The sequence below is a fragment of the Bufo gargarizans genome, chromosome 9, assembly GCF_014858855.1.
Source record: "Bufo gargarizans isolate SCDJY-AF-19 chromosome 9, ASM1485885v1, whole genome shotgun sequence".
Classification (NCBI taxonomy): Eukaryota; Metazoa; Chordata; class Amphibia; order Anura; family Bufonidae; genus Bufo; species Bufo gargarizans.
In genome coordinates this window covers 62,613,442-62,626,776 of record NC_058088.1, presented here as the reverse complement: position 1 = coordinate 62,626,776, position 13,335 = coordinate 62,613,442, and the positions used below count along the sequence as shown (strand labels likewise).

General features: G+C 42.5%; 1 protein-coding gene across 1 annotated transcript in view; it reads left to right on the top strand.

Annotated features, from left to right (window-relative positions):
- LOC122919571 (transmembrane 9 superfamily member 2-like) overlaps positions 1-2,567 on the top strand; it is a 66,837-nt gene extending 64,270 nt beyond the window's left edge. The window contains exon 17 of the mRNA XM_044268663.1: positions 1,786-2,567. Coding sequence (XP_044124598.1) covers positions 1,786-1,853 — 68 coding nt within the window. The 3' untranslated portion in view covers positions 1,854-2,567. The remainder of the gene's footprint in view (positions 1-1,785) is intronic.
- Positions 2,568-13,335: the final 10,768 nt, after the last annotated feature.

Sequence of the window (13,335 nt, the reverse complement as noted above, 5' to 3'; positions counted from 1 at the left end):
AAGAATGAAAGAATGGCACTTTCAGCTTGAAATTGAAATTGAAAAAAATAAATAAAAGATTTTTGCAGTTTTTGTTGCAAAAAATACAAAAACAGTAAAATTATCAATGATATTTTGGTGTTTTTTGTACTTTTCAGTTTAAGATGCCTCTCATTCCATTTTTAAACCAAAATAGTATGTTTAAGATTTTGCAAAATACAGGCAGTGCAAATAACTCGGAAGCAATGAGAAAAGAGCCAGTTTTTTCTTAAACTTGGTGTTTTGCCATTCTCCTGTTATTCCTCCTGGAAATGAGTGAATTGACAGCTGAGTGTTATCATTCAATAAGGAGCGTCCCTACCCACTGTAGCACACCCGCAAATGTGTCAAAGGTCATCATCTGCATTGAAATTGTATGTTCTATTTGAATAGATTTCCTTGCCATACACTGGTTTCCTCCCTTGCTGTCTATTGGCTTTCTAGAAGTTGGCCCGAGGATGTATGTGTGAGATAGGGAAATTAGATTGTGTGCCCCATGAGTGGTGACCATCTCTGTACAGCGCTTATAAATATGTTGCCACTATATAAGCTACAGGAAATAATTTCTGCACACAGATATATGATGAATAACAGAAGAGCATCATATAGCACAACCGTGGACACTCACAGCTTTTATTGCTTCAATGCATTTATTTTTATTTTTATATATTTTACTAATCCTAAATATGGTGAAAGCTTTGGCTTTATCACAGGGACAGACACTGTTCTCTGACTTTGTAACTTTCTTTTGGTTGGCTTACTTTGAGATGCATTTATATGCCAGAATTGTGGTGCAGATTAGGCCACACCCCTTTCCCACAAAGCCCCACTTCTCAAGGTGGAGGAAAAGTGTGGAAACTGACACTTTTTAGACAGATTTTGGCACAGACACACGAAGAAATCTACTGTACAGTAATGTATTGTATTTTTCACTTTACCACAGTGGACCATGAGATGCACCAAGGTTTTAGATGAGGAAAATAAGAAAAAAAACTAAAACTTTTCATCAGATCTCGGACAAGACTGCCCAGTTTTGGTCAGACCTCAGATCAGACAAAAAATTTAAGAACTTCTCTTGCTCCAGATGGCACGGCCACTCTGGAGATCCAGCATGCTCTTTTTGCAGAGCTGACATTGCACAGCATCAAGTCACTATGTCCTGGTGCTGTACGCAGTCAGAATACAACAGACCACGGTGCAGGCTGAGGACCGGGGAGCGGCGAGTAAAGCCAGCACAAGGGGCACTGTATTCATTGCTCCCTGGTCTTACTGTCTACTAGTGAGCGCTTCCATAATTTTTGCTTTTTAAGATGCACTGCTATTTTCCCACACTTTTTGGGGGGAAAATGCGCCTTATCAAGCCAAAAATATGATAGTCTGTTCCTGTAATAATAATATTTATATAGCGCCACCATATTCCGCTGTGCTTTTACAATTCAGTGAGTGCATGAACAAATCAAAATAGACATTATAGGCGAATATACAAATAAAACACTAGGAGTGAGGGCCCCGCTCACAAGAACGTACTATCGGAGGAATCAAGTGGTCCAACTATAATATTGCGTCACTTCATCCCTCTGCTTGTTAACATACAGGTAGTAGAAGAGGGGCAAATACCTAGAAGTAAGACATTACTGTAGGATCTGACTACACATGGGGTTTGTTTGTAGTCTGTAACCATGGATACATTGTAGCCTTTACAGTTTGCACAGGTCATTGTTTGTTGCACTGATTGGAATTAAATGTATTAATTTCTCCCCTTTCTAGGTACCATTGGCTTTTTTGCATGCTACTGGTTTGTCAGGAAAATATACAGTGTGGTAAAAGTGGATTAATCAAGACCTGCAGTGAATTTGACGCAGTCACAACGTATGACTCTATAAATAAGAAGATACTACCTTTTTAAAGACTTGGAGCATATTGTGGGATGGCACAATGTAGAGACTTACTTAGACGAGCTCTTTGGGAGACTGTTTACAGCGTTCCGTCATGTGCTCTTCCTCATCAACATTGTATTTTTTTTTTTTTTTCCTTTTCATCGCCTTTTGCTGTAAATACACAAGCCGCAGAATTTTGTTGACGGATTCATTCAGCAATGATTGGTGTGTGTTTCTTTTGGCCATGACCAGTAATAAAAATCATGGCTGACCATGACGTTGTTTGATATCCCACAATGCTTTTAAGGCAGTCTATAATTTTTGCTCCTGTGCCTTCCAGACATTATAATATGTCAGGATTATTTGTACAAAGCATCTTTGTTCTCCTCATACTGTGAGTTTGGGGATGTTTTAATTTAATAAGATCTGTTCATTTTATTATTTTATTGTTAACCTATCAAGTCGCCACTAGCTGCTGAGCATTTCAATGTTTGCCAGAAAGCGTGTCGCCTGTATGTACTAGAAGTGGTGATACTTCCAGGAACCCCTGGTGGAAAGTAAGGTACTGGGACCCCAAGTTTTCTAGGAATGACAAACCAAAACATGTGGCATGTATTTTCCAATCTGTTGCCTATGTCTTATCTTGTGCAATAAAATTACTAAGACCACAAAGCTTTCTAAATTGTTATGAAGGTACAACATGACTCTTGTCTTGGTGATTTGACATGCCAAGTTGTAAATCACCTTTTTGGATGGTGGTCAACCTACCAGATAATACAGACTACTTCAGTGGTTTCCTCCATCGTTTACCTCAAAAACCACCATGAAATGTTACATGGCTAAGCATGATGATGTCATACTTAGTTTCCCATGGATTGTCTGGTGTCTCACTGCCAAAACAGATGCTAATTTTACCCTTTGCAGTGCTTTCATAACTGGTGAAAGTACTTTAGTGTTAGCTGGGCTCTAGTAACCTGGCACAGTCACTACACTTTGTGTACTCATCAGATCGGATATTGATGACCTATCCTGAGGATAGATAATCAGTATCGGAGGCCTGGAAAACCCTTTTAGGGTGGTGTAACAGTTTTTTGGGCCAGTTTTTCCTGCAGTTTTCTGTTGCAAAGCCATAAGTGGGTTGGAAGGAAAGTGAATGAAGAGAGGCTGTCTACTTCTCCTTGCTGTATCCACTTTTGGCTATAGCTCAAAAAAAAAACTATCACCCTAAACACACTACTCCATATTTTTTCTAAAAAGCCTCAGGAAATAAAGATGTCTAGAAGATGCGAGAAACCCCTCCTACACGCACAATATTTAACTGAAAGTGAGATGTAGTATCCATTTCTCCATCCATAACTAGATTATCCCACCCAGGATTACACTTCTCTTAATGAGAGCGAAAGCATCAATAACTGAAGTGAAAATTATGCTTTGCTGCCTGGTCTTGGAGAGTACTCCTCACGCTGCTATTTATCTTTAGGGAGACAAAAAATATTCATGAGTATTTTATGCCATGCTACTTCTCTCACTTTCTGGGAAGAATAGATGCAAGTTCACATCTTAATTCTACTGCCATTAGATAGGAAAAGTGGTGATCTCCCATCACCGATGACAGCACCATAGAGAGATGGATCTGCCCCACAGGTGGACAGGAAACCCCAGAGCAATTAAAAAGGGAACACCCTCTTCCTCTTTCAGTGTTGATTCCTGAGGAGTCGGGAGCATACAGTCTCCTGCCTGTGAAACAAGGAACACCTTATGATGGATTGAACTTGGGTTATACAGTGAATATTTGGCCAAATGCCTTTGTGCCTGCATGACTGCTGCCTTTGCGTCTCTGCCTGCCATGGCCGGCTGGCTGCCTTCCAGCCTGGACAGCCTGAAAAAAAAAAAAGATTTTTGGCCTTTTAAGGCTGAGTTCACATGGGCGAGTATTCCGCGCGGGTGCAATGCGTGAGGTGAGCGGATTGCACCCGCACTGAATCCTGACCCATTCATTTCAATGGGTCTGTGTACATGAGCGTTGTTTTTCACACATCAGTTCTGCGTTGCGGGAAAATCGCAGCATGTTCTATATTCTGCGTTTTTTCACGCAGCCCTGGCCTCATAGAAGTTAATGGGGCTGCGTGAAAAATGCATTGCATCCGCAAGCAAGTGCGGGTGCGATGTGTTTTACACTGATGGTTGCTAAGAGATGTTGTTTGTAAACCTTCAGTTTTTTATCACGCGCGTGAAAAACGCATCAAAACGCATTGCACCTGCGCGGAAAAAACTGAACAACTAAACGCAATCGCAGACAAAACTGACTGAACTTGCTTGCAAAATAGTGCGAGTTTCACTGAACGCACCCTGAACGCATCCGGACCTAATCCGTCACGCCCGTGTGAACCCAGCCTAACTGAGAAGCCTGGCTGGGGTGACTCATTTCTTGTGCCTTTTCTCCTGTGTAGCTGATTGCTTCTATGTTTTGGTGCCAGAGTTACTGCTCCTGTCTTGGTGGCATTCTACCTTGGTGGCTATTCTTGCATGGTGAACTAGTTCTGTAGCTATGCCTGGTTGACAATTTCAGGTTTAAGAGCCTACAGTAAGCATAGCGCACCAGCCCAAGCCCTATAATTCTCCTGGTGGGGAGTGAGAAGATTGGCTGGACGATATTATCCGGAAGACCCACAGGAGGTAGGGCGTACCAGCAAAGCCCTATAAACATCTGTTTCGCAATGTAATCTGCACCAAAGGAATCCGTGTTCAGCAGTTATCTTCAGTTTTGATCATTGTGTCAAGTTAAAGGGAGTCTGTCACCACATTTGAGCACATTAGACAGATCCAATAGCGTTATATGTGCCACTCAGAAGTTAAAAACGCTACCTTTGTTGCATATACCGGAGTCTTCTTTCAGCCAAAAATGAACTTTGAAGATTCTGTAAATGCGCCCTCTCAAGTGCCCAGGGCGGCGTCTCAATCTTCCGAGCCTAAGACCGGACCTCCCCAACGGCTCATAACCCCGCCCTCCGTGTGCCTCTGCCCGCCTGTTTACTCTCCTCTCTCCTTTTCCACTGTGCCCGCTACGAATTTGACCGCGCAGCCGCAGTGGAAAAGGAGAGAGGAGGAGAGTGGGTGGGCAGAGGCAAACGGAGGGCGGGGTTATGAGCCGTTGGGGAGGTCCGGTCTTGGCTCGGAAGATTGAGACGCTGCCCTGGGCACTTAAGGGCGCATTTACAGAATCTTCAAAGTTCATTTTTGGCTGAAAGAAGACTCCGGTATATGCAACAAAGGTACCGTTTTTAACTTCTGGGTGGCATATATAACGCTATTGGATCTGTCTAATATGCTCAAATGTGGAGACAGACTCCCTTTAAGTGTAAAATGTTTTGTTAAATCTGTTATGATTATTTTTATAAGCACATAATGAGAAACCCATATGGGATTTCTTTTATAACATTATGCCAGGTTTATAGTCTGTAGTTTTAAAATTTCCAAGGTTTTAGAATGTTTCTTGATCCAACTTTTTTTTTTTTGTTTGGACCTTTTTTTTTTAGCCTTCGGTTTCCTCTGCTTCCTTGGTCTTCTTAGCATAGATTAGATTACTTTTAGAGCGCTATTCCTCCCGAGCTGTGTTTTATTTCTCTACTATTCTGTCTCTCTATGGTGCTTTCATGGGTGATGGGGAAAATGATAATTACACTTACCCGTAATTAGATTTTCCTGAACCCATGACAACACCCCTCGAATTCCCTCCCTGGCGCTTGTGGTTCATCAGAATTGTTTCTGTCCTTCAAGTAAAAATAAATAAAAATAAACTGATCCTTCTGATCTATTCTGGAATCAACACTGAAGGAGGAAGTGGGTGTTCCCTTAATTGCTCTGGAGCTTCCTGTCCAACTGGGGAGGCGGATCCATCTCTCTATGGTGCTGTCATGAGTTTTGGAAAATCTGAAATATCATTATGTTTTGTGAGGCAAGTTTGCATACCTTTTTGGGTTTCTGGGAAGGGTATCTGATGCCAGCCAAAATAAGTTATGTTAATTTGCATGTTATCTTCCTAAAAACCACAAGTAGTGTTGCTGGGCTTATAATACTCATCATGCATGTTTTTGGTCTCCCTAATGATAGAGTAAACCAAAGGCTAGTCAACTAAGCAAGGCGATTTATCCTTCTGGAAAGAGGGTAGCTTGTATGAGAGAAGTGTAATCCTTGGTGGACTATTCCCGTTATCTTGCCTCACTTTCAGTTGAATCATATTTTGGGGGTCTTTCCTTGGTTTGACACAAATGAAAAATGTAGAAACGTTGCATGAATTCTGAAATGGTAGAATGAAGTTGCTCATCTTTAATTCTAACAAACACAAATTTTGCAATTCATTTCGGACAAGGAAAGCAACCTGCTTTTGAAAAATGTGCAATTCAGGTCTTTTTCTGAGAGTATTAAAAAGTTTTGTTTCACAACTACAGCATATCCTTACAGTTATTGCTCAGCTTTATTTTTTAAAACATACTGCGCTTACTGTAGCAAAACTAGGAAAATAGCTTATTCAGCCTCACATCTCTTACTTTTTCAGGGCAAAAGACCATTATTTGAGCAAAGCAGATAGAAATGGCTTTTCTAGTTGACAGTCCTTGGGGGGGGGGGGGGGTGTCTATTATGGAGACCAGTTAATATACGTGATGGCTGTTCTATTTCTCTCCCTTTGGTTTTTTTTCTTGTTTCGTTGTATTTCCAAAGTGGTGATACCATTTTAATGACTTTTTGATCACTTATTTATTAAATTTTTTTGGAAGGTGAAGTGACGAAAAATGTTTAATCAGCAATTTAGATTTTTTTTATTTTTTTTTATGTTGCGTCCTCACCATACGGGATAAAATACTTTTATATTGTAACCCTTTAACCCCCTTCTGACATCTCAAAATAATACGTCACATGTCGGGTCTTTAAACATGGTGTCTGCTCCGGAACGTTAATGCCAATCACGGACACCTCTCAGATGCCATGGTCAAATGTGATTACAGTATCTGAGTGTGAAATCCTGGAAGTGTGCACTTCCGGGTATGATCTGGCTCCCCCATGTGACGATCGCAGGAGCTGGAGCGTGTATGCAGCAGCCCCTGTCATTCAGAATGACATGAGCCTGCTGCATAGTAACTTCTATAGAGACCCTGCCTGGAGCAGGGCTCCATAAAAACACAGTAAAATCGCCATAAACTCTAATGCTAATGCACTGGAGTCTGACAAGAAATCCATTGATTGCTTATTATTGTTTCCTGTTTTGGGAACTGTAAAAAAAAAAAAGTGTAAACAAGAAAAATATAAAAATTTGAAATCGGCCCCCCTGTCCCAAAAATAAAAATAGCTCTAAAACATTTCACTATACATGACCATTGTCACATGCAAAAATGCCCATACTATCAAAATATAGAAATGTTTTATCCTATATGGAAAAAGGCAAAACGAAAAAAAGTCAAATCTGCTGTTTTTGATCATTTTCCTCCCACAATTTTTTTTTATAAAAAGTGATTAAACAGTCCTGCACACCTCGGAATAGTATCAATGAAAAAATGTCCCACAAAAAATTAGCCCTCACACAGCTCCCCACACACTACAAAAAAGGTTTAGGGGGTCAGAAAATGATGGGGGAAAAAAATAATAATTTTATATATATATATATATATATATATATATATATATATATATATATATATATATATATATATATATATATATATACATATATATACAGACGTGGACAAAATTGTTGGTACCCTTTGGTCAATGAAAGAAAAAGTCACAATGGTCACAGAAATAACTTTAATCTGACAAAAGTAATAATAAATTAAAATTCTATAAATGTTAACCAATGAAAGTCAGACATTGTTTTTCAACCATGCTTCAACAGAATTATGTAAAAAAATAAACTCATGAAACAGGCATGGACAAAAATGATGGTACCCCTAGAAAACACAGAACATAATGTGACCAAAGGGACATGTTAATTCAAGGTGTGTCCACTAATTAGCATCACAGGTGTCTACAACCTTGTAATCAGCCATTGGGCCTATATATATGGCTCCAGGTAATCACTGTGTTGTTTGGTGATATGGTGTGTACCACACTCGACATGGACCAGAGGAAGCAAAGGAAAGAGCTGTCTCAAGAGATCAGAAAGAAAATTATAGACAAGCATGTTAAAGGTAAAGGCTATAAGACCATCTCCAAGCAACTAGATGTTCCTGTGAGTACAGTTGCACATATTATTCATAAGTTTAAGATCCATGGGACTGTAGCCAACCTCCCTGGACGTGGCCGCAGGAGGAAAATTGATGACAAATCTAAGAGACGGATAATCCGAATGGTAACAAAAGAGCCTAGAAAGACTTCTAAAGAGATTCAAGGTGAACTTCATGCTCAAGGAACATCAGTGTCAGATCGCACCATCCGTCGTTGTTTGAGCCAAAGTGGACTACATGGGAGACGACCAAGGAGGACACCATTGTTGAAAACGAATCATAAAAAAGCAAGACTGGAATATGCCAAACTACATGTTGACAAGCCACAAAGCTTCTGGGAGAATGTCCTGTGGACAGATGAGACAAAAATCGAAGTTTTTGCCAAGGCACATCAGCTGTATGTTCACAGACGAAAAAATGAAGCATATCAAGAAAAGAACACTGTCCCTACTGTGAAACATGGAGGAGGCTCTGTTATGTTCTGGGGCTGCTTTGCTGCGTCTGGCACAGGGTGTCTTGAATCTGTGCAGGGTACAATGAAATCTCAAGACTATCAAGGAATTCTAGAGAGAAATGTACTAGCCAGTGTCAGAAAGCTTGGTCTCAGTCGCAGGTCATGGGTCTTGCAACAGGACAATGACCCAAAACACACCGCTAAAAACACCCAAGAATGGCTAAGAGGAAAAAATTGGACTATTCTAAAGTGGCCTTCTATGAGCCCTGACCTCAATCCTATTGAGCATCTTTGGAAGGAGCTGAAACATGCAGTCTGGAAAAGGCACCCTTCAAACCGGACACAACTGGAGCAGTTTGCTCATGAGGAGTGGGCCAAAATACCTGCTGAGAGGTGCAGATGTCTCATTGACAGTTACAGGAAGCGTTTGATTGCAGTGATTGCCTCAAAAGGTTGCGCAACAAAATATTAAGTTAGGGGTACCATCATTTTTGTCCATGCCTGTTTCATGAGTTTATTTTTTTACATAATTCTGTTGAAGCATGGTTGAAAAACAATGTCTGACTTTCATTGGTTAACATTTATAGAATTTTAATTTATTATTACTTTTGTCAGATTAAAGTTATTTCTGTGACCATTGTGACTTTTTCTTTCATTGACCAAAGGGTACCAACAATTTTGTCCACGTCTGTATATATATATATATATATATATATATAAAATAATTTTATTTTTAAGAAAACATGCAGCGGGAGCACCATCCCCCTTTGCTTTGATTTACTGCTTTGCACACTCTTGGCATTCTCTTGATGAGCTTCAAGAGGTAGTCACCTGAAATGGTTTTCACTTCACAGATGTGCCCTGTCAGGTTTAATAAGTGGGATTTCTTGCCTTATAAATGGGGTTGGGACCATCAGTTGCGTTGTGCAGAAGTCAGGTGGATACACAGCTGTTAGTCCTACTGACTAAATAGACTGTTAGAATTTGTATTATGGCAAGAAAAAAGCTGTTAAGTAAAGAAAAACGAGTGGCCATCATTACTTTAACCACCTCCCGACCGCCGTACGCGTATATGCGTCCGGGAGGTGGTTGTTTTACTCCTCCTGGACGCATATACGCGTCCTCTCGCGAGACGCGAGATTTCCTGTGAACGCGCGCGCACAGGAACAGAAGGTAAGCGAGTGGATCTCCAGCCTGCCAGCGGCGATCGCTCGCTGGCAGGCTGGAGATCCGAATTTTTTAACCCCTAACAGGTATATTAGACGCTGTTTTCATAACAGCGTCTAATATACCTCCTACCTGGTCCTCTGGTGGTCCCTTTTGTTAGGATCGACCACCAGAGGACTCGGGTAGGTCAGTACAGTCCCACCAAACACTACACTACACTACACCATCCATGGATCCGTAAAAATCATGCGGAAGTCTGAATGGAGCCTTACAGGGGGGTGATCAATGACAGGCGGGTGATCACCCATATACACTCCCTGATCACCCCCTGTCATTGATCACCGCCCTGTCAGGCTCCATTCAGACGTCCGCATGATTTTTATGGATCCGATCCATGTATCCATGGATCCGTAAAAATCATGCGGAAGTCTGAATGGAGCCTTACAGGGGGGTGATCAATGACAGGCGGGTGATCACCCATATACACTCCCTGATCACCCCCTGTCATTGATCACCCCCTGTCATTGATCACCCCCCTGTCAGGCTCCATTCAGACGTCCGCATGATTTTTACGGATCCGATCCATGTATCCATGGATCCGTAAAAATCATGCGGACGTCTGAATGGAGCCTTACAGGGGGGTGATCAATGACAGGCGGGTGATCACCCATATACACTCCCTGATCACCCCCTGTCATTGATCACCCCCCTGTCATTGATCACCCCCCTGTCAGGCTCCATTCAGACGTCCGCATGATTTTTACGGATCCGATCCATGTATCCATGGATCCGTAAAAAATCATGCGGATTTCTGAATGGAGCCTTACAGGGGGGGTGATCAGTGACAGGAGGGTGATCACCCCCTGTCATTGATAACCCCCCTGTAAGGCTCCATTCAGACGTCCGCATGCGTTCTGTGGATCCGATCCATGTATCCATGGATCCGTAAAAAATCATGCGGATGTCTGAATGGAGCCTTACAGGGGGGTGATCAATGACAGGCGGGTGATCACCCATATACACTCCCTGATCACCCCCTGTCATTGATCACCCCCTGTCATTGATCACCCCCCTGTCAGGCTCCATTCAGACATCCGCATGATTTTTACGGATCCGATCCATGTATCCATGGATCCGTAAAAATCATGCGGACGTCTGAATGGAGCCTTACAGGGGGGTGATCAATGACAGGCGGGTGATCACCCATATACACTCCCTGATCACCCCCTGTCATTGATCACCCCCCTGTCATTGATCACCCCCCTGTCAGGCTCCATTCAGACGTCCGCATGATTTTTACGGATCCGATCCATGTATCCATGGATCCGTAAAAATCATGCGGACGTCTGAATGGAGCCTTACAGGGGGGGTGATCAGTGACAGGGGGGTGATCACCCTGATTACCCTGATCACCCTGATTACCCTGATCACCCCCTGTCATTGATAACCCCCCTGTAAGGCTCCATTCAGACGTCCGCATGTGTTCTGTGGATCCGATCCATGTATCCATGGATCCGTAAAAAATCATGCGGATGTCTGAATGGAACCTTACAGGGGGGGTGATCAGTGACAGGAGGGTGATCACCCTGATCACCCCCTGTCATTGATAACCCCCCTGTAAGGCTCCATTCAGACGTCCGCATGCGTTCTGTGGATCCGATCCATGTATCCATGGATCCGTAAAAAATCATGCGGATGTCTGAATGGAGCCTTACAGGGGGGGTGATCAGTGACAGGGGGGTGATCACCCTGATTACCCTGATCACCCCCTGTCATTGATAACCCCCCTGTAAGGCTCCATTCAGACGTACGCATGCGTTCTGTGGATCCGATCCATGGATCCGTAAAAAATCATGCGGATGTCTGAATGGAGCCTTACAGGGGGGGTGATCAGTGACAGGGGGGTGATCACCCTGATTACCCTGATCACCCCCTGTCATTGATAACCCCCCTGTAAGGCTTCATTCAGACGTCCGCATGCGTTCTGTGGATCTGATCCATGTATCCATGGATCCGTAAAAATCATGCGGACGTCTGAATGAAGCCTTACAGGGGGGGTGATCAATGACAGGGGGGTGATCAGGGAGTCTATATGGGTGATCACCCCCCTGTCATTGATCACCCCCCTGTCATTGATCACCCCCCCCTGGTAAGGCTCCATTCAGCCATTTTTTTTGGCACAAGTTAGCGGACATTTTTTGTTTGTTTTTGTTTTTTCTTACAAAGTCTCATATTCCACTAACTTGTGTCAAAAAATAAAATCTCACATGGACGCACCATACCCCTCACGGAATCCAAATGCGTAAACATTTTTAGACATTTATATTCCAGACTTCTTCTCACGCTTTCGGGCCCCTAAAAAGCCAGGGCAGTATAAATACCCCACATGTGACCCCATTTCGGAAAGAAGACACCCCAAGGTATTCCGTGAGGGGCATATTGAGTCCATGAAAGATTGAAATTTTTGTCCTAAGTTAGCGGAAAGTGAGACTTTGTGAGAAAAAAAACAAAAAAAATCAATATCCGCTAACTTATGCAAAAAAAAATAAATTCTAGGAACTCGCCATGCCCCTCATTGAATACCTTGGGGTGTCTTCTTTCCAAAGTGGGGTCACATGTGGGGTATTTATACTGCCCTGGCTTTTTAGGGGCCCGAAAGTGTGAGAAGAAGTCTGGGATCCAAATGTCTAAAAATGCCCTCCTAAAAGGAATTTGGGCCCCTTTGCGCATCTAGGCTGCAAAAAAGTGTCACACATGTGGTATCGCCGTACTCAGGAGAAGTTGGGCAATGTGTTTTGGGGGGTCATTTTACATATACCCATGCTGGGTGAGAGAAATATCTTGGTCAAATGCCAACTTTGTATAAAAAAATGGGAAAAGTTGTCTTTTGCCAAGATATTTCTCTCACCCAGCATGGGTATATGTAAAATGACCCCCCAAAACACATTGCCCAACTTCTCCTGAGTACGGCGATACCAGATGTGTGACACTTTTTTGCAGCCAAGGTGGGCAAAGGGGCACCTTTCGGATTTCGCAGGCAATTTTTTACACATTTTGATTTCAAGGTACTTCTTACACATTTGGGCCCCTAAATTGCCAGGGCAGTATAACTACGCCACAAGTGACCCCATTTTGGAAAGAAGACACCCCAAGGTATTCCGTGGGGGGCACGGCGAGTTCCTAGAATTTTTTATTTTTTGTCACAATTTAGCAGAAAATGATGATTTTTCTTTTTTTTTTCTTTTTTCCTTACAAAGTCTCATATTCCACTAACTTGCGACAAAAAATAAAAAATTCTAGGAACTCGCCATGCCCCTCACGGAATACCTTGGGGTGTCTTCTTTCCAAAATGGGGTCACTTGTGGGGTAGTTATACTGCCCTGGCAATTTAGGGGCCCAAATGTGTGAGAAGAACTTTGCAATCAAAATGTGTAAAAAATGCCCTGCAAAATCCGAAAGGTGCACTTTGGAATATGTGCCCCTTTGCCCACCTTGGCAGCAAAAAAGTGTGACACATCTGGTATCGCCGTACTCAGGAGAAGTTGGGCAATGTGTTTTGGGGTGTCATTTTACATATACCCATGCTGGGTGAGAAAAATAT